The 27795-nt window shown below is 39.9% G+C and overlaps 1 protein-coding gene across 1 annotated transcript in view; it reads right to left on the bottom strand.

Annotated features, from left to right (window-relative positions):
* Window positions 1–1828: 1828 nt before the first annotated feature.
* Window positions 1829–27795, bottom strand: part of itga9 (integrin, alpha 9) — a 64741-nt gene continuing 38774 nt past the window's right edge. Inside the window, exons 18-28 of the mRNA XM_017412797.3 lie at window positions 27405–27552; window positions 21609–21695; window positions 21325–21404; window positions 20658–20741; window positions 20099–20207; window positions 19888–19995; window positions 10479–10604; window positions 10203–10322; window positions 10024–10119; window positions 6408–6527; window positions 1829–4071 (exon numbers count right to left, since the gene is read on the bottom strand). Coding sequence (XP_017268286.1) covers window positions 3973–4071; window positions 6408–6527; window positions 10024–10119; window positions 10203–10322; window positions 10479–10604; window positions 19888–19995; window positions 20099–20207; window positions 20658–20741; window positions 21325–21404; window positions 21609–21695; window positions 27405–27552 — 1177 coding nt within the window. The 3' untranslated portion in view covers window positions 1829–3972. The remainder of the gene's footprint in view (window positions 4072–6407; window positions 6528–10023; window positions 10120–10202; window positions 10323–10478; window positions 10605–19887; window positions 19996–20098; window positions 20208–20657; window positions 20742–21324; window positions 21405–21608; window positions 21696–27404; window positions 27553–27795) is intronic.

The raw sequence follows: 27795 nt of genomic DNA, 5'->3' as shown, positions 1-27795 counted from the left end.
TCTCTTATAATGCTTTGTACCTTGTCGAGAATATACCTCCTGGCTGCCTGGGCCTGCTCACTTGTCGGGTGTTTGATGGTGGTGCACATGGCCGTGTGCAGCATGGAGATGCACTTCCTGAGTGTTTCCAAGGAGTTGAGAAGCTGCTTTGTTTGCCTGGGATCCTGTAGGGTATTTGCTCTGTCCACTGTGAGTCTGTTGAGGACAAGGAGAGCTTCAGAAAACACCTGGAAGGATTCGAGAAGAGTCTTGATTTCTGTGGAAGAGCCGAGCTCAGTCAGGTTCTCCAAAACTCGATCAGCAGCAGCTACAATTCTTCTAATAACGGCGTTGTCATCCACCAAAAGAACCTGGGAGTAGAGACCAGACTTTTAGACAGAACTGAAATATTTCAACAAATATTTGACACTCAGCCAATAAATGTGATTCAGACATTCAGATTGCCATCATTAAAGCCTGATGCCAAAGATGATAGTGTTTTTGCCGGTTTATTTGCCTAAAGTGTTAGCAAAATGTTAGGGTTAGGGTTAGGGTTTTATTCCCAATAATGGAAACTTCTGACAAAATAAAATACAAGATTCAGCTGTTCAAACTGTTGAATGTTAGTCCACAGCATTCCTTCATTCGGACTTCTGTTTGAAGACGGTATCGAAGAATGTTGAGAATTTTCTTGTTATGATAGGCATCTTTTTACACAAGAGAGAAAAAACCCCGTCAAACTGTACTTTGACTACTCCGAGGAAGACGTTTTGTGTAGCAGTGATGAGCTCCTCTTTGTGCTCGGGTAAACCGGGCTGGATGCTGAGTTTCTGAGCTGCCAGCAGCACGTGCTGCCCGGACACGCTGAACGACTCCAGCAGGGACGACATCTCCGTGTGCAAGACTTCATCCTCTGTCTCACTTATTTGCCTAGAAGCAAATTAAAAAAAAGGTGTTTATCTGAGGTTTCTTGTAAAAAAAAAAAAAAAAGATTATTATGAACTTTAGCATCACCACATACCTGGAGACCACTGCTGCCATTTTCTCAGTGGCTTTAGCCACAACCCGAGCCTCCACCTCCAGCTGGCCAAAATGTTCCGGTTCCTCTGCGTTGTCACACAGCAGCACCAAGTGACACAGATGACACGCGATTGGCGCCACCACCTTCTCCGCTGCTGCAGTCCTGATAGAGCCGTGTTCCAGTAATGACGACATAGCTTTGAAGGCAGTTCTCCCGGGTTAAAAGAAAGCAAGCAGCGTGGATGACTGGCATGCTGCAGTCAACGTGGGAGCTGAAGCTGATTTAATAATTAATTGAGCTTTCCCAAGCAGCTGGTGTTGGATTTCAGTGTTTCATGGCAACTGCAGTCACCTTATCCAATAACACCATGAAGCTTTTTATTAGATTATCTTAAAAAACCCATCCTGCAAAATCAATCAATCAATCAATCAGTTTTTGTTTGTTTTAACAATAAGTCTTGTTATTAAACTGCTGCTGCTTCTTGATTCTGTTTTGAGAGTCACTGAACTAAGTAGTTTTTTTTATATTATTATTAATATTTTTTCTAATTGGCTTCTGTTCAGTGAATTAGAAAAATATATATTTTATAATTTAATATATTTATGACTAGCACGTAATTAAAAAAAAGAACCTTACACTAGTCTGCACTCATTGTGCAAACATTTACTTTCAACAGTACACTTCCAAGTGTGTTTTTCTCCCCACTGAGTTATTTTTGCAATTTAACCGCAGCAATGCTGCCAGCAGAGAGCACCAAACTCCATAAAAAATAAAATAAAATCATTAAACCAGACAAAAACCACAGATCAAATGAACATACACAGTTTGGATATTCCACTCTGAAATTTATCACCAGATAAATACACAGCTCAAACATGACTTTAAACATCAGACATGTACAGCACACTATAATAGAAATGATACTGACAGTAGTTTACTCAGAACAAAAGTCCAAAGAACGGCGTGATCAACGGTGGAAACAAACATCACAGTTATACTTTTACAGAAAAAATAAAAATCAAGTGTTGGTTTCTTGCATACATTTAGTATAACATCTTTAAAACTGGTGCAGAGGGAAGACTTAAAAGTGTACAGTATATTATGTTATGCCAGTGGAATTCGATTTAACACAAGAGTGAAAAAACAATAATGATCAATAATCTATACAGAAAAGTCAGAACCGAGCAGGCTTCTTCTTCTGCATTGCACTTTTTACTCTGACTGGTCTTCTATCAATACATGCTGTATTTTAAAATGAAGAACTATTCCCACAATGGTCGTTTATATTCTTTTTTTCAAGACTGTCTCGGTTTTAAAGAGTATAATTGATTTTTTTTTGTTATATATTATTTTTGCATTAGCCTCTTCAGAAATGTAAAACAACTGATAATGTTCTCATTTGGTTAGAAACCTTCAATATAAACACAATTTGTTCATATTTGAACCCACATTTCAAAACTCTCATCATTAGTTTCAGCACTTAGCAACACAAGGACTTCAGTGGTGAAACTTTTTCTGAACGCTGACATTTGTCCACTTTGACTTAAAGTAAATTATTCCAAACAGCTTGTTTCTGTGTAGTGACTGAGTGCAGAAAGTTTCCACATATTTTTAGAGCATTACTCAGGCCAGAAGCTTCTGTAAAATATATTAAAAAAAAAGATAAAATTCATCTGTCTTTGGAGATCTCATATTTCACCCTGGCCTAATAATATACATGTAAAAGTAAATTTAGCCTGCTAAGAAAGGTTTTGGAGTTAAATCCTTATCAAGTTTTGGATCAAAAGTCCCTTACAGCAGAGCAGAAAGCTTGTGGAGTCCATGTGAAACATTAGCTGCATACTTGAACAAAAGCAGATATTTTGGTCCTACTTTACATTTATTTTGATTTGAAACCAGGAGCGCCTCCAAAACGTTTGCAAAAAAGGCGGTCAGATGGAGACCAGTGTTAATCTTGGGGTGGCACACCAAAACCGAAAGCCATAACAACAAATTTAAAGGTGGGGCCATTGCCCCCTTGGTGCCTCCCCCTTGGTGGCACCACTGTTTGAATCTGAAGCAGCTGTAAATAATCCTTCAGGACAACTTGATTCAAAGCCAGCTCAGAATAAACGGCTGATCAGTCACAAAGCTTGACACTTGAGTTTCTGATGGTAATGTTTGCATTTTAGACAAGGAATAAAAAGAAAAGATCACAAATAAAATATTAATAAAAAGCTCTACAGTACAGTTCTGTGACAAATGATGGAAAACCTTTTACTTATCCTGGAAAGGCCTTTTTTTTACTTAACTTTCTAATGGACAGACTTATCTCTGATTGGTTATTTCTGATATTTACATGTTTGTAAAACAAAAAAAGCAGGAAAAAGGACAGAAACGATACAATCTTCTATTCCCAGTGACTGGGATGAGCTGGAAATATAAAATGAATCTAATCATGTTCCGTAGAGGACAGATCTTTGGCACAAAGTGAAATCTTATCAAACATCAGTGCTTTAAGAAAACATACCGCAGCTTCAGTACGTTTATAATGGCATTCAAAACCCAAAGCTCAGTTTTATAATATGGCTTAAAGTGTATGTATAAAAATAAATTTACTATAAAACACAGCCCTGAGGGTTTTGTTGTCCATCGGTTCTCATGCCGTCTCCACAGCCCTCCGCTTACAGACGTGGCTCTACATTACAGCTCCACTCCACCGGCTTCCAGATCCGCTGATTTCCAAAGTAAGAGTCCTCTGTCGAGCCACACTGTCACCTCAGAACCCCCCCCCAATCTCACCACCTGCACAAAAATACAGAGCCTCCAAAAAATATGGAGAATAAACTTCTCTTCCACATATGAAAGACATGAAGGACCTGGTGCCACTGGGGCGTCTGGGCTGCGACCCCCCCGTGCTATAGGATCCGTCTCGACCCATTCCCTAGTCTCACTGGCTCTTTGGGACCCCCCTCCCCCTCAGTGTCAATGTCTCAGTGGTCCTTGTCCATCCAGTCCCAGCTTTCATCGCTGTCTTTCCTGTTCTTTTCAGCCTCGATGATCTCTCTGTAGTGCCGACGGAAGAATCCCATCTGTCAGAGAAAAGGGCAACAATGAAAGTGGTTAGAGAAATCTGAAATACTTTGCTGTTTCTGACTGAATTTGACTTTATCTTTAAAATGACAGCATTGCAATACAGAAATCTAATAATATATAGGTTGGTGAAAAGGAAAAATTTGCAACACGTAGTTAAAAATGCTAAGTGTTAGGATTTTTAAACTGTCGACAAGATTTTTATTAAACTTGCACAAAGTAACCATTGGAAGTTTATCTAAAACTGATTAACTTTGGTAGCTAATCTGATTCACGATGGCTGCCGCAGCCAAATGACCTTAAAAAAACAAAAAGGGCTTTAACTCCGTCATTTTCACAAATATTAAGTTAAAACATAGTCTAAGCATGACATCTCACAAATATTACAAGACTGAGTATAGTTATTTTTGAGGTTTTACCAAAACAGCTACAACAACTTCCATTTTATTACAATATGACACTTACAAATCCTGTTTTTGTGTTTCAGATTTATGAGAATTAGCCGTAAGAAATAAACATCTTTGATGCATGAAGAAAATGAGTTCAGTTAATCATTGTAAGTTTTTTTTTTTTCTGGATTTGATTTTAAATTCGAACGACTCTGAGCAGCTGCGTGTTTTTAAAAGGAGAAACATTGAGAGTTTATCCGAAAAAGCGTCTTATTTCAGCCGCGATATTACAAAAATAATAGAATTTTAGATTGCATAACAAGTTCAACCCTGAGTTCAGCGTGATGAATTATATCTTTAAGTGAAATCACTGAAAGTTGAGATTTCTCCGGCAGTGAAGCAGGAGGAAAACAGTGAAAGAAATCAGTTTAAACATCTTGCCGTGCCAACTAATCCACAAGAAACCAGAGTTTGAAGCTGGCATACAAAATCCTACAAAACTACGAACATGTAAAGGCGCAAATCAAGAACTTCCCTCATAGAAATGTGTTGTTTCTTTAGGAATGTAATACCTTGTACCTGTTTATATTTCACTAAGGTAAAATATGCTTTAGCAAGTGTAACAAGGGGGAACGTGAAACTAAGACCAGTATACACTTAGCTGCCTCTCTCAATATGATTCCATACATTTATCTGAATTTGGCTACTAACGTTTATTGATACAGACCCGCGCTCCCCTCAGGCATTTCCCGATAAGAGCAATACAGGACATGTGCTGCTCTTGTAAATGGGGTTTATTTTGGCAGGATGTGGGGAATGGGGGGGGGTTATCCCTGGACCAACATTCCAAGCTTTAGTTGTGGTATTCCCAGCGGAAGATGAAGGGGAGAAAAAGAAAAGGAGTTTTGTGTTAACAGGGCCCCTGGATATCAGTGTGATTGCCATTTCCACTTTAAATTCTTCTTTCATGTGAGTGGTATGGTGTGAATTACTGTCCTGCCTGTGATTTGTCCTTTTCATGGTTGTCAGAGGCCTGAAGCAAGCGCTCACCCCCACATCGTTCCTGACCTCCAGCTGTCTCCGTTCAGCTGGATACTGAGCTGACATCCAACCAGAGGTAAACACCGCGCTCCAGGCTGTCACACGGCTTCCCGTCTTCTGTATTATTGTGTGAATACCGAGTCGGCATTCAGATGATTGTTTTCCTGTTTATGACTGGAACTACTTCAGCATACTTTCAGCCATTTTAACCTTTCGTATAGCTAAAAGTTCGCTCTTTCAGGACAATCCAGCTGAGACTTTTGGTTCTTGGAACTTTTTAATTCACTTAACTTGTAGAAATGCTTTGAGCTTCAAATCATTGAAAACCATCGTTTTGACATCTTTTTAATTTTGCCTATTTTAGAATGTACCTTTTGTTTTGCTAATTTAAATTTTTTAACTACTGTTTTGATTATTTTAACTTTGAGACACTGTTTTACTATTTCAACTTGTAGTTTTTGTTTTGTTAATTTGAGCTTTTACCCACTGTTGCTAATTTTAGCTGTAACTATTGTCTCCGTTTTTTAACTTTAACTACTGTTTTGCTCATTTTAGCTTTTAGCTTCTGTTTAGCTATTTTCTAGCTTTTATCTACTGTTATGCTTATTTTAGCTTTCACCTAATGTTCTAGTCATTTTAGGTTTTAGCTATTCTTCTGTTTATTCAAAATTTTAGCTACTGTTTTAAGAGTTTTAGCTACTTTTTTTCTGGTTTCAGCTTTCAGATACCGTGTTTTGCTAATTTTAACTTTCAGCTTTTGTTGGATCGTTTTACCTTAAATCCAAATCCAACAAAGCCACTCAGCATTCACACTGCATTTTTGCAGAAAACGCTCATTTGTTTAGTTACAGAAGCTTTTGTTCCATGCAAGCTGAAAAAATACAAACCCAGTTCTCTGTTTTTACCTTCCAGAGCAGCACAGCTAACAGCAAAAAGATGAGGATTCCCACCAGGAGACTGATGGCAATGATCCAGCCAACGACGTAACCCCGCGGCTCCTGACTGTGGAGAGCCTCGAACACCAGCTGGAACACAAGAAGACTGGATGAGTCACACTCATACGCAGGACACAAGCAGAAAAACACCAAAATACAAATGAAATCAGCGTGCACAATGATGCAATACAGTGCAAAGAACAAGTCACACTTTGTTTCAGTGGGTTTAGATGTCTGAATGATTGGTTTGAACAGCCTGAATATATTTTTACAATGAATAAGGACTTTCAAGTCAGGCTCCTGAGGTCTGAACATGAACCCAGAATGGGACCGGATGGGATGATTTGTGCCACATGCAGCACCAGAAACAACTCCCAGCAGCAGAAAACAATTTGATGTGCTGGAAAACTTCTTTTCATTTGGGTGATAAATGACCGTTTGTGTATGTAAGACACTTCAGGCTGTTGGTCTGAGCCCCACTTTAGTCCTGACTGAATTATTGTTATGAAGTGAAATTCATTGGTTGTCTCCTGAGGACAAAGTTCAGTGACTCTAATGACCTTTGACTTTTTGACTTTTCTTCAGGGTCTCACTTTGATTTAGGACAAAAAACTTGTTGAAGACATTCTAATCCACCGTCTGCTTTATGTCTCAGGATTATCACGCTAACTAGCAAAACTAAGATGGCGGTCAAGGTAAATACCATAAACACTAAACATAAGTTTGTTGACAATGTGCTGCTGTTAGCATTTAACTTAAGGCCTAACATTGACACTTCTAATATTTATTATCATACACATGCTCTTATGATTGAAATCTTGATACAAAAAGTTGAGTATTTAGTTGCTTTCCTGTAAAGTAGAACAGACTTTTTCCCTTCAAAAAACCCTCAATTTATGCCAGTTGGTTAGCTTTGCAAATCTGAGCAGACTCTGCCCTCAACTCTACTTTTTTTGTTTTTCTTTTTCATACAAAATGTCTTTAATTCGATTCAAATTAAGTACTGAATAAACAATGTTACCTCGTTGTTTTTTTAAAAAAAGATTATAAGCCACAAGTGAAAATGACTTCAAATATAAATTTATATATGTTTTGGGTCAGATCCTGACAAATATTGCAAGACTTCCTGTAACATGTAAAAGTCAAAGTGAGTTTGATTTCATGGGGATTTCACTGCCAACAGAAGGATTCATCTTATAAGGTCAGAGCTTTTAATTCTAATATATCATCCACTCCCCTTTTCTGTTAGAAGTTTTATGCTTTTAGGTGATTTCTTTAAATCCAGAATGATGCAAATAAAGAATGTTATCTCCATTCTGGGAATTTTGGCAACTCTTTCAGATATTCTGACTGTGCAGTTAAACTATTGTTGCTATTTGGACCATTTCCCACGACATGAGTGATCATTTATCATAGACAGCATCAGTTCACGTTCCAGCGATGCTCACTGGTTTAGGTGAGACTTACAGTTTCCAAAACCAAGAGACGTTTTACAGTAAATTCTGTTTTAACTGTATTTGCGAAAACATAATTCTTTTCTAACACATTTAACCTTTTTGAAGTTCTGTTTTTCTTATTTTTTATTACTTTCATGGCAATAAATTACCTATATTGTTTGTTTGAAGCTGATTAATACTTGGAGAGGAGTAATTCCCAGCCTAAATGCTTTAGATTTACTATACTTGGAGAGGAGTAATTCCCAGCCTAAATGCTTTAGATTTACTAAATCAAACGTGAATCTATTTTGCACCATGTCTGTATCACTACATTCTTTCAATGTAGCATTTAGGCCTTGAGTAGAAAAGTGCATGGTCTCTTGAGTCATTAAATTGAAGGATTTATTTTCTAAAGATATTCAACAAGGCGAAACCCTTATATTGTCTCAAGCATCATGTAACCCTGCATGATGTGTTTTAGCCAAGAGAGGCAGGACAGTTTAAGAAAAGACAATAGAAAGTAGAACATGACCAAAATGCAGCGCTGCGGAGGCTTTGAACTCAAACGTGGCAATGAAGACGCCAACTGTTCGTCAGGACAAAGCCAAGGGGAAAAGTGAAGAAAAATCTCTGTGTTGAATAGTTTCCCACATTAACACTTCACCCTGACTCCCATCACTGGGACATAACTGTTGCAAGGCATGCCAAGGCATTTGGTGCACAGGAAAGATGAAAGCTCTGCTGGTCATTGCTCTCTCCGACTTTGAACTCTGTGTGTATATTTTCCAGTCACTTAATGTGAAGCTCATTGAAGCAGACTCTCTTTTTCTAAATATAGACCTTGCTTATTTGCAGCTTATAAACATATGGGCCTATTACAGTTGTGTGCATGCCAAAAGTACAAAAATGCCAAGGTTGATGTTCTGCTGAGAGCCAGTAGACTTGCTGTAGGCAGTATAACCAGGTTTATTTTTGCACTGTGTGCTCTCGCTTGCTGTAAACCCGAGGGAGAGGGTAAGAGTGTTTACAAAAGCCTTATAGGAGCAACAATCGCAAGAATGAGCGCACTCTCTAAGTGCTGAAAGAGCAGCGCGGTATGGACATTTTCAGAGCAGGTCAGAATTTTCCGAGCTCCGCTGCAGCTCAGGGTCAGCTGGGGTGCCAACAGTCAGCACCCTAATCTCTCAAGAGGTCCCCTTAGTGACTGTGCTGGGTGCTCAATGTGATTGTCAAATTTGATCTGAGTGGCCATTTAATCACTCAGCAGAGAAGAGCAAAGGGAGGGTATGTCCTTGTGCACAGCTGAGGACCCCAAAACAGTCAATCGATGGCAAACCACACTCACAGCCCCCAGCTGTTCCTTGAACTCACATCCTGTAAAAATGATCCACAGTGCAAAGAATCTCTAATCACAGCATGACCGAGTGTGTATATAATGGTAATATTATACATGCACTCACTGATTGATATTAATCCTAACAAATCAGTGCAATGATGATGTTGTCCTTCTGAGGATGGGCAGGTTCAAGCCCCAGTGAGCATGTTTTTCAGCAAGACATAATCCTCCAAGCTGGAGTTTTGTTCTCAAAGGGTGCATGTGAATTCTTTATTTATTTATTTTTTTTGCCAGATGGATTTTTGCATTTTTACCATGCGGTAACCATCTGCTGACTCCCTTATCAAGCTTTGTCCTTTACTATAGAAACACATACACCAAACAGCTGCTTATTTTACATCCAACTCACATGAAGCAACATTGTAGATTTTGGTGAGTTAAAATCTACAATGTTGCTGCCTCAAGTTTAGGTATCTCGGGGTTTTGCTCACGAGGGAAGGAAGAATAGTGTGAGAACGACAGATGGATCGGTGCATCTTCCACATTATTGCGTACTCTGTATCGGTCTGTTAGGGTGAAGCAGATCTTTTTGCATCACCTTCAATATAAAAAAGTGAGAAAATATATATTTTTTAATTCAAAAGTCTTTATCTTTGCACTAATTTCTTTTTAACCATGTTCTTTAAGACTAAGAGTCAGTTAGTTGCCTATCTTAAAGTCAGCAGCCGAGCAACAATAATGTTGTGTTTTTGAGGACTTTGTCGCAGCCAACTTCTGAGAAAGTATCTGGCTCTGTCGCAGCTGATAAACTCACAGAAATTTCTTCTGGCAGGCCGTTTGGCACCTCCACCGTCCTGTCATTCACTTCCACGCTGCCTCTTGTGACAAACTGGATCACAGAAGAACTATCCTGTGGGTGGAGAGACAACAAGTTGCTATTTGTTTTATGACCACAATCGGATGAATTATTTGATGTCGTAAAGTGTGTCTTACTATTTTCAAAATTTCAGTGTTCAGCAGGAGTTTTATTTCTATGCTCAGAGCTTCTTCTTTCAACTGTGGACCCAGACTGCAGGAGATTGTCATACACGCTCTTCCAGGCCGGTCACAGTCCTGTTAAAAAACACAAGAGGGAGTCTGGAAAGCTGGAAGAGGGGTTTGTGATAAACAGATGTTGCACTGACTAAAAGTAAAACAAGAATCGTCACTGGACACGACTTTCAGTGATCTCTGAAATGTCAAAAAGCAACGAGAAGGTTGCTTGTTTACCAAGACTCTGCGCCCCGATTTGGTGAAGAATGCAAATATGGAGTGGAAGATGCTCTCCTTGTCCTGGGGGATGGTGCAGGGTGTCGGGTTCGTGTGAGGGGTGCAGTTCCCTCGACCGTCTGCCACCTAAAAGAACACGTAGATACAAAAAAAACCCAAAAAACTATTTTTATTGGCCCAAAATTATTATGATAATTCAGATCTTTTGAAGTGAGGTTCTGAGGAAAGATTAAGAGCAATAATACCTTACTTGTTGTAGACAGCTGTTTGGACAGCCTCAGTTTAGAGAAACAGAATTTAATTCTGACCAGATTCATATTTGAATGGGACAAAGACTAAAGCAGATTGCTACTCTATTAAAAGAGCATCAGACTATAAACTTTTACATTTGCAAAACATGGTCACTCCAGCAGAAATGTGATATTCTTCTAGTGGAAGTATGACAGCTAGCTGCTATCACTGGTATTTACACAAAATTGTATGTAAATAACCATTTAATTTAAAATTGGCGGTGATGTAAAGGATTATAAAATAATGTTTGAATAAATGGCAATGAAATTTTTGAGACTGAATTTAATTTGGTTGAGCTGTTATCTTATCAATCCAGTCAGACTTAAACTCCATTTCTTTTCAAAGAGCTATCTCCAACAGATAAGATATTAATTCTTTGTAACTTTTTAACAGAAACCCTCTGTAAGTGCGGCAAGCTCTCACTAGCCTAGCTCCATCAAAGCTCTTTTGGACGCGACACGTTTCTTCTAGAAAAAAGAGGTCTTGAATCCAAATGTCATTCTTCAGTCTTTACTGAATCCAAAAGGAAATAAAAATAACAAACAGATTCAAAAACAAATAGAAAGTGACGGTCAAAAGACTGTGTTCCTCTAACGGTGCTAGACTTCTTCAAAAAACATGCTCTAATCTTTCACAAACTAATTAGACGAAACAACCAATCAAAAGGCTCCACGCAACAGGCTCAAGCATAATACAACCACAGATGCCTATTTCTTTCAAACAGCAGAGCAAAAAATCTAACTTATGTCAAAACAAAACAACATTCTGTAGCAAGTTCTAAAAATTTACATATGGCTCCTACATTTTCCGGCCCCTAATTGACTATGTATTAGCATATCAATTACACATTCAACTTAAATTGGAGCCATAAGATTCCAATAACTTAACATAACCTTTTGTTTTTTTTGTTTTTTTTAAACTTGGGTTACAAAACAGTTTTCTAATAAACCCACTTTTGGTTCATTCTCCTTGCAATAAACACAACTTTGTAACTGGTCTTTGGATGATGCTTGTCTTTGTTTTGACTTCTGCACTCCGAACTGTCCCTTTGGAGTCTGGCATGACGTTGACTATCCTACCCAACACCCAAGAATTTCTCTGAGAAGATGAATCAGCAACTAAGACGACATCTCCAACCTTGAAGTTTCTTTTTAGTCCAAGCCATTTTTGTCGCTCCTGCAACAATGGCAGGTACTCCTGTGACCATCTTCGCCAGAACAGATCTGCCATGTACTGGACTTGTCTCCATCGACGACGAGAATAGACATCCTCCTTGATAAAGGTACCAGGAGAAAAGGTAGGTTGTCCCTTCAGCAGAAGCAGATGGTTCGGCGTAAGAGGCTCAAGATCATTAGGATCGTCTGAGTTCATGGTTAATGGTCTTCCATTAATGATGCTCTCGACTTCACATAAAAGAGTCTGCAGTCCTTCATCATCCAGTAACTGCTGCTTAACAACAGAACTCATGACTTTTCTAATGGTACGTATCTGACGTTCCCAGACTCCTCCATGATGTGATGCAGCAGGTGAATTGAAAATCCACTGTACTCCTTTTTGCATCATGGCGTCATTAATGCGAGAGTGGTCCAGCTCTTTCAATGCCTCCCTTAACTCTCTCTCTGCTCCGACAAAATTTGTTCCATTGTCAGAACGAATGATGGAAACTTGTCCTCTTCTGCTTTGAAAACGACGCAGGGCATTAATACATGAATCTGTATCAAGAGACTGGGCAACTTCAATATGTACAGCTCTGACAGTTAGACATGTAAAAAGCACTCCGTAACATTTGACCTTGACACGTCCTCTTTTGACCTCAAAAGGACCAAAATAATCCACACCTGTGTTGGTAAAAGGTGGTTTATCAGGAAGCAAACGGTCTTGTGGCAGATCTGCCATTTTTTGTTGTCCTGGTCTTGCATGCAGTCTCCTACAAAGGTTGCACTCTGAGATTACCTTTCTAACAGCTGCATTGGCTGCTGGTATCCAATATTTTTGCCGCATTCTGGCCAAAACATGATTTCTGCCACTATGTCCTGTCACTTGGTGAATATGATGGAGAATGAGGTTGGCTACTCTGTGATGTTTATGCAGAATGGCAGGGTGCTTGGTCTCTTCTGGCATTTTCAACCTATTCAGCCGCCCCCCTACTCTTAAAACACCATCTTGTAGGTATGGATCTAATCTGGAGATTGAACTGGTCCTGTCCACCTGTGTATTTCCATGCTGCAAAGTTTTGATTTCAGCTGCATAAGTTTGTCTCTGGCTGAACTTGACCAACTCTGTTTCAGCTTTGGACATATCTTCAACAGTGAGCATTTTCTTTTCCAACTTTCTTCTAAATGTGCTCATTTGTTGTTCAGCTAAAATCTCAACCTTTTCTGGTTCATTTTCAGATTGCTGCACCTTTAGTACAGTTTCTTTTCTCTTTTTACTCAGCCAACTCAGAGTCTCTTTCAGGCGCAGAATCCAGGCAACTGCCTTTTTGAGCTTGTGCCAGCTAGAGTAATGTTCGATCAGTTGACTCATTGTCTCATCATTTTTCCATGGTTTTGTACACGTAGTTGCAACTGTTTTCTTTACTTCATTCTGTTCCATTAACCTAGAATGTTTAGGTTGTTTTGGCCAATGCTCTTCATTTAATAGGAATTTTGGTCCTTGAAACCAACTTTCACTTTTGATGAAGCTTTCGATTTTCAAACTTCTTGATGCCAGGTCCGCTGGATTTTGTGAACTGCTCACATATTTCCACTGAGATTGGTCTGTCAGTTCTCTTATCAAAGAGATTCGGTTTGCCACAAACGTTTTGAAGCGAATGCTGTCATTTTCAATGTAGCTCAGTACTGTGGTACTGTCAGTCCAGAAGACTGATTTCTTCAGTGGTAGTTGAAGTTCTTCTCTCAGCATACGATCCACTTTGACTGCAACCACTGCTGCTGTTAATTCCATTCTGGGAATTGTCATTTGTTTAAGAGGTGCTACCCTGGCTTTTCCTATCAGGAATGATACTTGTGTTTCACCTCGTTCATTAGTCAGCAAAAGATACGACACAACTCCATATCCATCCTGGCTAGCATCGGAAAAGAGATGAATTTGTGCAGACTCTGTGGGTCCGAATGAAGCAGGTTTAATACATCTGCTCACACTGAGTTCAGAAAGCTTACTGAGATCTGACAACCACTTTAGCCAGGTCCGACGTGACTGTTCTGAAATTTCTTCATCCCATCCTCGCTTCTCTTTGCAAAGTTCTCTTAGAATAAGCTTAACAGGTAGAAGAAGTGGTGCCAAAAATCCTAAAGGATCGTACACAGAGCTGGCAACAGATAAAATGCCTCTTCTTGTGCATGGCTTGTTTGGCAGCTGAACTTTGAACTGGAAGTTGTCGGAACTTGTGCACCATTGCACGCCCAAAGCTCGTTCCACAGGAAGCTCATTGTGTTGCAAATCCAAGTCTTTTACAACAGATGCTCTTTCACTGTCAGGAATGGAGTACAGCAAAGCTTTATTATTGCTCATCCACTTTGTCAAATGGAACCCACCACTTTCACACAATGTCATCAGTTCTTTTGCTAGTTTAACTGCTTCTTCCTCCGTTGGGACTGACTTTAGACAGTCATCCATGTAGAAGTTTTTCAGAACTGTCTGTGTTGCTTCTGCTGATGTATTTGTGGCTCCATCTTCAGCGGTTCTTCTCAGTGCGTATGAAGCACAACTGGGTGATGACGTGGCTCCAAACAGGTGCACACACATTCTGTATTCTGCCGCTTCTTTAGTTTCATCACCATCTGGCCACCAAAGAAAACGCAGCAAGTCTGCATCTTCATCTGGGACTCTGACTTGATAGAACATAGATTCAATATCTGCCATCATGGCTACAGGCTCCTGTCTAAATCTGAGCAAAACTCCAATGAGAGTGTTCGTGAGATCAGGTCCTTGTAGTAATTGATCGTTCAATGAAACTCCCTGATAAGATGCAGTACAGTCAAACACAACTCGCAGTTTTTTCTTTTTAGGATGGTACACTCCGTGGTGCGGAATGAACCATACTCGACCATCACTGCGACTCTGTTGTTCTTCAGGGACTCTTACAGCATAACCTTTTTTCAATATGTTGTCCATGAAAGCTTTGTAGTCTTGACAAAAGTCTGCATTTCTACTTAGCTTCCTCTTCAAGGAGTTAAGCCTTTGTTCAGCAATACCACGATTGCGTGGCATTATTACATTGTCATTTCTTAGAGGCAACTTGATGTAATAATGACCATCGATGAACTGTGCTGATGTAGTTACAGCATGCATGAACTGCTTATCCTGCTGAGACAGTTCTTGTTTGTCCTCATACTGTCGCTCTGGGAAATCTGCATTATATTGCTTCTCCAGCATGTCTTCAATGTTCGATACAGATATACGATTGACAAGAAAATCCTGTTTTTCAGTGACACGTGACTCACTATCTTGACATCTGCTGACTGGTCCATTTACCACCCAACCTAGGGCTGTTTTCACGGCATATGGTCCGTCATTCTGGCTGTTGACAATCTTCCATGGCTCCATAGCCTTGTGCGCATTAGCACCAATGAGAAGTCCAATATCTGACTCCAATTTTGGAAGATGAACTTGTTTCAGGTAAGGCCACCTCTCCAAATCTTGCTCTTTTGGTATATTACCCTTTGTTGCAGGAATGTCTGGTTGAGTGTACACTTCTGGCAGCATGATGAAGTTTTGTTCGTCAAGTCCGCATACTTCTAAATCTGTAAGGACATAACTACAGACTTTCTGTTCCTTTGTCATGGTTCGAAGAAGGATTTCTTTCTTTTTTCCTCGTACATTCAACTCTCTTGCCAGATCATCGGTGCAAAAGGTTGCTGTGCTACCTTGATCCAGGAATGCATATGTCTTGATGATGTTTCTGTTTTTCTTGTGTCTAATCTGCACAGGTACAATCGGAAGTATGCATTCATTTTCCCCGGCCCCAGTGACTTCACCTTTTTTACATCCAGTGGACACGAGAGCACTTGTAACTTCGCTTGTGTTTTGTGGGTTGTCATCCACATTGTTTTCTTCTGAAACAACATTCTGCTTCACCACATGTAGAATAGTTGGGTGCTTAAGAGAACAGTCGGAACATGAGGCCTTTTTTCTACAAGCTTTATATAGATGACCTGCCGTTAGACATCCAAAACAAAGACCATGCGACTTCAGAAACTGTATTCTGTCTTTCGAAGGCTTTTCTTTAATTTTGTTACAAACAGTCAAAGCATGGTTGTTCTTGCAATAAAGGCATGGACTTTGAAAAGCACTGATCATCTTGCATGAAGAAGCTGTTGTATCATGTTGATTCTTGGTGGTATTCTTTTCAGTGCAAGACGTATTCACTGCAAAACTGCTTTTCTTTGAAACGCCCTTTACTTGTTCAGATTTTTTCTTCAAGCTGCTCTGATTAGCTGGTGTGACATCAAGAATATCTCCAAATAGCGGATCATTAGCAACCTTTGCTTGTTGGTAGATGAACTCAACGAGATCAGGAAATTTGGCTCGTGTTCCCTTTCTTTCTTGAATGTTGTAAGCATGGTTTCTCCACTTTTCTTTGAGTTTATATGGTAGTTTGCACAAGATGCTTTTCATGTTGGTCGGATTGTTCATTTCGCTCATGTAATCTACATCATTCACTGTGTTAGAACATCCAATCAGAAATAGGGCAAAAGCATTCAGTCCTTTTCTATCATCTGGTTTTATCTGAGGCCATTCCATAGCCTTTTTGATATATGCAGTAGCAATGGTCAACTCATCTCCATAGTGTTGATCAAGCAAAGCCCTTGCTTCTCTATAAGCTCTGTCTGGCTTCATGTGCTCACAGCTGCGTACAAGATCTAGTGGTTCACCACTCGTGAACTGTTCTAGATAATATAGCCGATCTTGTTGACTGTCAGTTTGGTTCTCAATAGCATGTTCAAAAGCTCTTATGAATGATCTGTATGAAAGGGGGTCACCTGTAAATACTGGAATTTCTCTGTGAGGAAGTCGAGATATACTATGTTGTTTTATGAGCATCTCAGTATGGTGATTTTGTTGCTGCAGAACCTGGTACAGATCATCTGAAAAAGAATCAGAACCTTGAGCATGCGTTGAAATCCCTTTTAAGCGAGACTTCCGTGATAATGGAGGATCAACATTTGTCTGTTCATCATCTGAGAACATTTCTTGCTCTTCTGATTTGCTCGCAGAATGAACAGATCCAACTCTGAGTCTTGAAATAGCTTGTAAGGAATTAATCTCAGACTTCTGAGCATCCTCATTCTCTTCATATACCTTTAATTTTGCATCTGAAATGGCAAGCTTCGTTTCAATTTCTAGTTGCTCTTTTCGAAACTTAAGACGGGCTTCCTCTACTTCAATTGCTTCTTTCTTTTTCATCGCTGCTGCTTTTGCTAAAAGCGCTTCACGTTCTGCTTTAATTTTCAGCCGCATTGAACTTGTACTTGATCCTTGCGATGTACTGCTTGCAACCGAGTTAGCCTTTGAAACACTGTCGTGTGGATGCACATCTTCCTCAGGAGAGCATTTCGAATCTTTTATCCATTCTTTGACGCCTTGTAAGAAAAGTTTAAACTCAGAATGTCTACTCTCGAACACATATTGGTCTTCACGTTTATCATCTTCACTTAACAGTTCACATAGTTCGATATTAATACGTTCATACTCTGTCAGACATTTAACAAACATTGGAAAAGATACTTCATTTATGAAATCAGCATTGCATTCATTCTGTTTCAATCTTTCAATGTTGTTCTTCTCTTTTGTCAGCTGTGACAGCTTTCCTCTTCTTTCCCCTTTTAATCTAGTGACTTTGTCATCTCGAGCTCGTTCTGTGGGTTTTGGCTCCCTCTTCGGTCCAACATGCGCAACTTCACTATCTTCGTCCATAGTCCCGTTTTATTTTACCTTTAAATCTTTACACATAAACTTTGAGTCTCCAAACAATTTCTTACTCTTCTAAAGGGTCCACAAATATGTGTGACAAGAGTTCCTATATGTGCAGGATTTCTTATCCGCAGTTCACGGGATTTATCGAGTTGACATGAGCTGGCTTAGTTAGCAAGTTAGCTTAGCAACCGCGTCGATGGAAGCTTCTGTCGCTCTTGATAACAACGTACTTACGGATTTTATTACTTCAGCTCCGTCGTTTGCTTCAGCTGAATTGAATCTCGGTTCGTCTGTAAGTCCTCTTTTCGTTTTACTTGGTCTTGAAAGAGTCCTTCCATGAGAAAGTCTTTTGACTTGTATGTAAGTGCGGCAAGCTCTCACTAGCCTAGCTCCATCAAAGCTCTTTCGGACGCGACACGTTTCTTCTAGAAAAAAGAGGTCTTGAATCCAAATGTCATTCTTCAGTCTTTACTGAATCCAAAAGGAAATAAAAATAACAAACAGATTCAAAAAAAACAAATAGAAAGTGACGGTCAAAAGACTGTGTTCCTCTAACGGTGCTAGACTTCTTCAAAAAACATGCTCTAATCTTTCACAAACTAATTAGACGAAACAACCAATCAAAAGGCTCCACGCAACAGGCTCAAGCATAATACAACCACAGATGCCTATTTCTTTCAAACAGCAGAGCAAAAAATCTAACTTATGTCAAAACAAAACAACATTCTGTAGCAAGTTCTAAAAATTTACATATGGCTCCTACACCCTCCATGAAAGTCTTGAACTACAGCTTTAAGAACAGTTGTTTATACAGATAATTTTAAACTAAGATGATTGTTCACTTTCCTTCATGTTGCATTCAATGACAAGGTTGCCTTTCTTCTACTCTGGAAGTGATCCGAACCACTCGCTGAATGAGAACATTTTTACATCTTTGTGTCCCTCTAAAAATGTTGGGATTGCTAAGGTTTCAAAGTAACTTAAAATACCCACGTACATGCACAGAGGAAGTATAATAAATAACAACTTGTTCCCTCCAAATAACCATGTGTGACATGGGTGTGCAGGAAAGCAGGACTTTTGACATCTTTACAGGCTCGGATTTGGATTTGACACAAACTTGTTCACCTTTGTCACCATAAATAGCCCAATTCTGTTATTGCTTTGAATCTCTGGGGCTCGCAGGAAGTTCTCCCCAGCGACATGCTGGTACCCCTCCCTGACGGATTTCCCATACGGAGTGATTTAGAGGTGTCTCCTTTACTGCCCAGCCTCCAGGGAGCACTTCCCCTTTCCCCTCTCCTCTGTCCGACCTGAAGCTCTGGAGCTAGGACCTTCCTCTGGCATTCCTTTTTTGTCTGCTTTGCTACCTCCCTGCATGTTTGGCTTTTACTGCTGCCAATCCTGTAGTGAAAAAAACATACTGTAGGCGGATGTAATGGCTGCAGTAGCTTTAACTTGAGAAATTCCTCAGTAGAATAAATTTTCATGGTAAATACTGGGAATTGTGGGATTTTGTGCAGAAAAACAGTTACAGAGTAACAGTACAAAACGTATACATTATCTGACCAATGCAAGAGCATTTGGATTTAAAATATAAACGTGTGACTGTCCGGAGTGCTGCAGGCTGGATGATGTGTGTTTATTAGATGTGGTTCTCGGCTCGGGGTGGTACCAAGCAGTAGCCAGCCCCGCAGGTGTCCCATTCCTCATTCGTGCAAGCTGACTGATCCCACAAAAGTGATTCCAGATGGACTGTAGGAGGTGGGATACACCAATGCTGTCCCCTTATTCACAGTAAATACAATTAACAGCTTGAGCTCCCCCTCAATCTACCTATATGAAAGCAGCAATGCAAAGGTTAAGAAAACACCTAAATGCAGAGGGAGTATCGTGTTTCTCTATCTAAATGAAAAATATTGTGAGACAAAATGGATTCGAAGTTTCAATGGCAGCACCAATATTTTGGATTAGATTAACTCCAATAGTACCCAACACTAAGAAGGACTGACAACCAGGAGCCAAGAAGTTTAGCAGTTCTTTCTGCACCAGCCTCTCCTCTGAAGTGGAAACCAGCACGATGAGAAGCACAACCGACACAAATAAGCTAAAGATCTGGCTACCTGCAGGTGAATAAATGAATATACTATAATGAGTCCTGCTGGATGTGTACTGTAGATAGACTGCAGCTGGTATCCACCTGAGTTTCAATGACATGGAACATGTCAGCTCCATTTCCAGCCAGCCGGTTGGGAATCCTGATGTCAACTTTGGAGCCAGGAAGCCTGCTGGGCCCCTTGTTTATGGCCTGGAAACACACCACACAAAGCCAGGCAGGGATGGAGATGAGGAACAGTTATATAAAGAAACATTTAAAAATAAAAACCCTGTATTTATTGTACTTAAAGTACCTGGAAAGTCAGATTGAGAGGCTGAAAGTTGCATTCCATGTCTTCTAACTGGACGAAACGCGACGCATCGATGGAGTTTCCATACACAAAGGAGTTTGGTGTTACCACACTGCAAACAAGACCCGCAGAATTCAAGAGGAAAAAAGAGAATGATGCATTATTATATGTAGTACTTATTTAAAAACCTCTGTTTTCAGTCATGTTAAGCTGGGCAGAGAAGTGTTTTCTTTAGCAGCTGGGATTTGTGTCCAGGTTTACTCTGCAGCCTCCCTCCACATTAAAGACAACAGCCTTATCAAATGTCAAAGTTCTGGCAAATCTGGACTGTTTCACATCAAAGCCCTTCCTCTGTGAATCAGAGCTATGATAAAGCATTCAGAGATAAGACTTTTCAAGTTGATATCCTCCATTTGGAGAAAAAAACACACTCCCCACTTGTACTGAGACACAACAAATCGACAAGCAGTCCAATTCTTCATTTGATGTAAATGAATGAATGAGTTTATATACTAGTCACTACAAAATGATCAAAGATCATGTGATTCTCTTCGTTTCTTACCCTGTGATGGCGGTATCTGTCTCATGGATCAGAGGGATGGACAGATCTAAACTGTTATCGGAGAGATTGTGCTCTGGGTTGGCGCTGAAAGACACAAAAGACAGTCATATTTATTCCCTAGAGTATGAAACAAACTAGACTTTTCATGATATATTTAATTCAAATGAATTAACTTACTGAAAAAGTAAAATGTAGATATGCATCCAAATTTGTTTACTGATTCACGAGATATTTAAGAGCAAAACGGGGTTGACTTTAACAGTGACTGGCAAGGTTTTAAACAAAGATTTTGCACAATTTGTTAGTGGTTGGAGAATGTGTTGGGGTGATTCAGCTACTGCCACACCAAGTTATTGAGAAATACTTCTAAAATGGACTGAGTTATAGCCATTTTTGTGTTTGCTAAGACTGAATATCTATGGGAGCCATTTTTAATTGAGTTGACATTAAAAGTTAATCAGTTGCAGATGCACATTCAATGACAACAACCAGTAAGAGTTTCAATAATTTCAGTCCAGACATTTTTATTTTTTGGTTGTTTTTATTTGCTAACAAACAGACAAACACACACACACACACACGGATAGGAGACAGTACGATTGGCTGCTGAATTTGAAAAGCAGATGATAACTATTGTGAGGCATACACAAACATTTGAGAGCCTTACCTTTTAGCTTGAACTAAAAACTGCAACGTATCATTTTCTCCAGAGAGCCGAGTCGTGTCAAAAATCACAGCAAAATGATACTAGGAGGTAAAAGAAATTGATTATGAAATCATTTAAAATGTGATGAAAACATGTTTATACCAACAAAACATTTCCCACCTATAACACGCAGTCAACGGGAAACTTCATGCTTTATGTTTACAGAGTTTAGAGCACGTCTTATGATGACATGTGTTGCATGCAGTTGGACATTTTGCACCAAGCCTTACTATCATCTAAACTACCTTAGTTTGTGCTCTCATGAAGGGAAATCCCACTGCACACTTGAGGAAATCCAAATCGACAAGCTCACAGGAAATACCCTTTTCTTCCTGCAAAAAGAAAGATAGACAGAAAGTGAGAGGAGGGGACGGGGACAGACTGAGCGGAGACAGATTGGGTGACATGCATGGAGACAGATGACACAGAGAGGAAGCTCCAGCAGACAGGAGGCAGACTGGAGCACAAAGCAATCAGTTCTGATAAGTTCAGGACTGATGACTGGTCGAAGCCTTGGACTGTAAAATAAATCCAAACCTCAGCTGCAGCAGCATAGCTTCAGCGTGACGAACCTCCTAATATTTCCAGTCCGATAACAAAAGATCAGTAAAGCAAAGGGTTCGAGTCTCTTAAACAAAGTATTCACAAAGCTGGGATGGCACACACGTCTGAGCGGGTGGTTAATTGGACAACCGCCAGACGATGTGTTTGGAAGCTTGTCTAAACAATATGGAGCTTCACAGGCTGCGCTGTATAAACACCAAGGTCTCGACCCTGTGAGGAGTAAAAATTCTTTTAGTGAGAGTTCATTGGGAGGCTGTCAGCTGGGCTCGTGTTCAGGGAGCACAGATACCTCACAACTGTAAGGATAAAAATAAAAGGACTACTGCAATATTTAACAGGGGCTTTGCAAAGCCTCTGCTTGCATGGGCTGCTCTCCAGCTTTGGTCTGTGTTTACAACATGCTTCTAAAAATGATAAGGGAAGAGGTGGGGGGGGTCATCTCTGCTGACATATTTAAACCCATCCACTGCCCGTCGTTCAGCAGACTCCCCGGGGGTGGCCGTGCCCTTCCTCTTCATTAAAGGTATAGTCTAGTCATTTTAGAGGTGATGTTCAGTCAAATAGCTATCGATAGTCAGCACCTCATCATTATAGAGCATGGAGTCTTTTTTTTTTATAAGACTGGATGAGAAATCAGATCAAATGTTGGGGGGGAGGCATGTATCAAGGGGCTTGGACCCCGATGATAACTGCTTGCAGATCTAGTTTATTTTTCTTCTGTTTTCTCAAACAAACGACTTCCATGATACAATGTAAATGTGTGCTGAGTATTTCGACCATGTTTAATCCGGTGATACTGAGGCTGCTGAATGTCAGTCTGCAGGGAGTTGAGTAAACCTTTGAACTGACTAGACATGCTAATCAGGCGGACTGATACTTTCACAGCCTCTGCTCCATCATTATAAACACGGCCTAAATGCTTAACGCACTTACATAGTACCAGCAACAAACTAAAGGTTCATTATTAGTTTATGTAGAGATCTTTCACACCTGTATGTCGTTTCTGAGAAACAGTTGTTTTATAAGCCTGAAAAAACTAATAGCCCTTGTTTGGCAAGCTATTAGTCTAGCCTGGACAAAGATTTTTCTCTTTTTCTCTAATCTCTATGCTGTATGATCGATCTCACACCTGCTAAGATACTAACTATTGTAACTATCTGATAGAACATCACCTTAAAAGTGACCAGACTAGCCTTTTAAGTAATTTAAAATAAGTGGAGAGGGAGAGGGAGCCCACGGTGAGCCCTGCAAAGGGAGAAAGGGGGAAGGGGGAGCCCGAGCCTAACTGGCAATGATGGAATTTCCTCTATTTCCTGTATCCCTCTGTGCTGCTGTGCAAACAGCGCCTGTCCCATGGGGCTGGGCGGGATCGGGTGAAATCAGCCTTTTCACCCATCACCCAACTGGCAGCCTGTGAAAGAGAGCAGACACATATCGAACCATGCCTCCACTGTGAGACGGTGACAGAGTCTGTTTGTTCAACACTTCTTCACTTTCCTCCTCTGGTAGAAACAAATCCACGCTGGGATTTTCACAAGTGGCAGAGCCATTAAACATCACCAGGACTGTTTACACTGATTTAGAGTGGTATACATCAGTGCGGATGACAATACACAGGAAGCCTGTTTTCTGCATGTATTGTCAACTTAAGTCTCTGTCAATTTGAGTATTTAAACATTTGGCTTTATCTATCCAACTTTGGCCAAGCCACTGTCATCACCTACTTATTACTTTCTTTGTAGGTATGAGGATGAAGCTTTTCAACGCCTAAGCTAAGAAAAATCTCACTTAAAAGCCAAAAAAATCAATGATTCATATATTCTCTGGTTTAATGGTCCACTGAAGCTTGCACTTTTTTTAGCTGTGTTCCAAACTTCTGGGCTTTTCACCACAACGCTCATTTGTTCCAAAGTCATAATCACCAGAAATGTGGATTCAAAAAGTACTACGATCCTTTGCTTTAAACAAAGTAGTAATAACAAAGAGATTCTGCAAAAATAAGTACTGTAAAGCTATAAGTTTGTTTCCCTTCTTTACATGAATATGGTCATTTTTTGGTCCTAATATATAAAAAAACAATAAATGTCAAAATTTATCATAGATTTGTAGTTTTACAATGTAATAAGCAATAGTTTTTATATGCAATATTCTATATTCTAACACAGGAGTCACCACCCCCACCGGCCAGAAAATGCCCCTCAGTGAACTCAAAGCGGCCAGCGGGCCACCAGTTGATGATCACCGTTGGAGAGTGTTTTTCAGCTCTGGACATTTTTTTATTTACTGAGCGTTGTTTAGTGACAGTTGCACACTTACACAACGGGGATAATCAATAAAAAACAAGTCAAAGGAAACCAGAAGTCTCAAGTTTAAATCAGCCTTCTCATTTTAGAAACAACCTTTTTTTAAAAAAATCTTCTTTAACAGAATTTTAAGACCAGAACGTTCAGGTCTCCGACAAACACATATCCTAAAGCTGCCCACTTCCTGGAAAAAAAGAAAAAAGCCTCTCAATAGGTCTACATACTAGTGTTGATTTTGTATTTGAAGCAGCGGTGGTTTGTTTGGTTTAGTGTGCTGAGGCTGATTTCACCAAATAAAAATTTAGAACAAAAAGCTAAATTCACACAATACACCAATAATAAAAACGCTGAGATAAGAAAAATCCAAACATCTCACGGCTGGCTTTTCATTTTCCATTTTGTTGCTCTTCACAGGCTAAAATTTGGCGCTGAAGCTGCCATTTACAAAAATAAAAATCTTAAACCAACTACTGAAACATTTAAAAGAAAACTCAGAAGTGCATAAATCTCCATGCCTGACTGGTGGAAAGGCAGTTCACCTCCTCATCTTTCTGGCTGCCTGTGTGGTTGGAACAACAGAGAAATAACACGCTGCGTACTTTAATATGAGGGGGAGCACAAGTCAGGCTCAAGTCGGTGGAGAAAAAGGCTCCGAGGAGGGTTAGCTGGCCTTAAGTCCACAAAACGGGGTCACATCGTCACCTCTGACTTTTTCAGTAGTAATGAGAATGTTACAAAACGCATACAACAATAAATTAGCTTAGTGGCCTCTGTGTAATCCTTTCCTCCGGATCACTTCCTCTCCCGTTCGGGAAGCGGGGCTCCCTGACTTATCAGGTTCCTGAGCAAAATGAGGCTTTGGGGCTGCTGGTAACCATACACCTAATGTCAGCTCAGTTCATTAGATTTGCTCTGAAACAGAAACGGACTCGATGTTTATTTTAATATTTGCCTGCAGAGTGTATTTTATTTAAATTAAATTTAGTCGGGGGAGGGTTAAACCACGCTGCAGGCTGTGTGCTTTGCAGGGACGGTGTCATCCGCTGTAGGAGTGAAAATAAAAACAGCTGAAGGATAAACATGGGGTTCATTAGGATAAAAGAGAAGCCCTCCGGATGGATGCTGTCAGAGCGTACAATCTGACGTGGCACGTCGCTGCAACAAGCGAGCGAACAGATGCATGCAGAGGCAGAGGTGGCTGCTGGGAAACCCATCGACTGGTGCTGTGGCGTTAGTGAGAGGATATTACTTTTACAGCGGCAAAATGCGAGGAGCACCTACGATTAGTATCTCCATAAAATGACCTCTCCACATAGCTGCATTTGAGACGTGAATTTTAAATGGTACATAAGTCAAACTTGTGGGAATATGTGGTCTGTGTCTTCTGCCACGTTCTCACGTACATAACTCATTTGTTGTTGACACGATACGTCTGTCTTAAATGAGTCACAGAGTCGTATGACAGGTCAGCTAAAGGAGCTGCCCTCTGAGGCAGGACAGCTGTTCCTGCTCGTGCTGGGGCTCCCCTGCTTCTTATCCTTTAATCTCCTGTTCTACCTCCACACAACTCTGGAAAGCTACATCAGTTCTCACGCAGAAATGTCTCCTTTTTTTGTGCTTCGCTATGTACTTGGAGATACTTTATATTTGCAAATCCGCTCATTTTTGTATTTTTCTGTGCTTAAATGTAACCCTGAATGTTTAAAGGTTTTCCCAAAAGTTCTAAAAGAAATTTAAAGACTCAGATAAACTAATGATTCAAACTGTAAGTGGTTATTTTTCATTAAAGAAAGAGATCCAGTTGGGTCAGCTGGGGCTTAGAGGTTGAAAATGCGGATAGGGGTTTGAGGGTTGCTGGTTTGTTTCCCAGAGTGGCTCCCCAATGGCTAACCAGTCGCGATGTCTGTAGTTTCCAAATGATTTTGGTGTGTGTTCACACTCTTTACTATTCTCAAAGCATTTGCACAATTTCAGATGAGTTAAATAGGTCAAATTCTTGTATGTGTGTGTAACAGCGCGAAGATGAAATAAAGAATATTCCTCTCTGTCAGTGGTGCAAGTCTCTGATGTGCACTGATGTGTAGCCAGTACGACAAACACAAGGCTGCTTTGTTTTTGTTAGAGTAAAAATCTAGAAAAATTAAATCTTCACAACCTTTGTAAGCGTGCACAAAGAAAGGTGATTTCTTAGGACCTCACCAAATAAAAAGGTGAAAACAAAAAACAATTTAAAGAGTTTTAACTTCACTGTGTCACAGTGAGACAGATTTTATATAACTGAACACTGATGTTTCGTCTTAACGGTTGGTCAACTAAGAGTCATAAATGAGGTCATAAACGAACACAGGCTGACCATTAAGCAAATAAAAGTCTCTCTGGTTTTGGCATTAGAACAACAATGATTTAAATGGGAGGGCTGCAAAGCAAAAAAAAAAAAAAAATCATCTCTGAAAAGAACAAAAACAAAATATGGTTCCCATCTGATGTTTGCAGTAACTGAAAAACAAAACTGTTTAGAGGAAGGATGAACCCAAAATAAGGTTGTGGTTTAAAAAAGGAGGTTTGTGTTTTGAGAAAATAAAATACTGCACTGAGCACAAGAACCTTAATTCACCTGTTAAAACAATATTGGTGGGAGTATCATGGTTTGGGTCTGATTTACTGCATATGAGTCAAGATGTTACTGAAACCAGAACAGTGAGTTTTGAGTTATGCCAATTCTTTCCATGGAGTAAATATGAAGGCCAGAAACACACAAGTTGAGCCACATCCAAATGATTAGAGTAGAATTAAATATTTGTATAAAAATAGTAACTTAATAGTTCTAACTTTAATCCAACAGAATGAGATTCTTCATGGAATCTGATGTAAGCAGTTCATGTGATAAAGTACACTAATATCTCTGTGTACTCTGTGTTAAAATATATATTTGCCTTATTTTTAACTGGGCTCTCTTTACCAAAAACTCATGCAGTTATATTTATAAGGAAATACAGAACATTCTGCTGGGTTTAAAAACTTTGAAGAGCCGCTCTGTGTAAACTACGGGTTTATATTTTGCTTTCAGTCAGCTTCACTTGCATGCTACTAAAGCAAAACAACAAACTTTTGGGTTACAGACACAAACATGTGCTTCAGAATAAATAAACAGCAAATAGTCTAAGAGCCGCAGACCTTCTGCCAGAAGTTGATGTAGAAAACTTCTCTGGAGAAGTTGAAGTAGATGTTGGTGTCGTAGGCGTCATCTCCAGCGTTGGAGATGGTCACATTTAAGGAAATGTTCCTCACTCCACCAAGGGCCAAATGGGGTTTTATATGTAGTCTGGGAGGAACAGAAAATAAGCAATAAAAAAGCTAATATTTGGCAGAGTAGCAAGCAAGAACATGCATCTTTCTAGGCTTTAAATGGAGAAACCTGCTTATTTTGTGTAGAAAACCAGCTTGTGAGCATAAGAGACAGAAACTAGTGCTTATTGCAGCAGAGAGTCAAAGAAACACAATAAAAAAGGTAACTCCCTAAGTCTGAAAACACATATGGATGATCTCCAGGCATGCGTCATGGTTC

The sequence above is a fragment of the Kryptolebias marmoratus genome, linkage group LG22, assembly GCF_001649575.2.
Source record: "Kryptolebias marmoratus isolate JLee-2015 linkage group LG22, ASM164957v2, whole genome shotgun sequence".
Lineage (NCBI taxonomy): Eukaryota > Metazoa > Chordata > Actinopteri > Cyprinodontiformes > Rivulidae > Kryptolebias > Kryptolebias marmoratus.
This window is presented reverse-complemented; position numbering and strand designations above follow the sequence as displayed.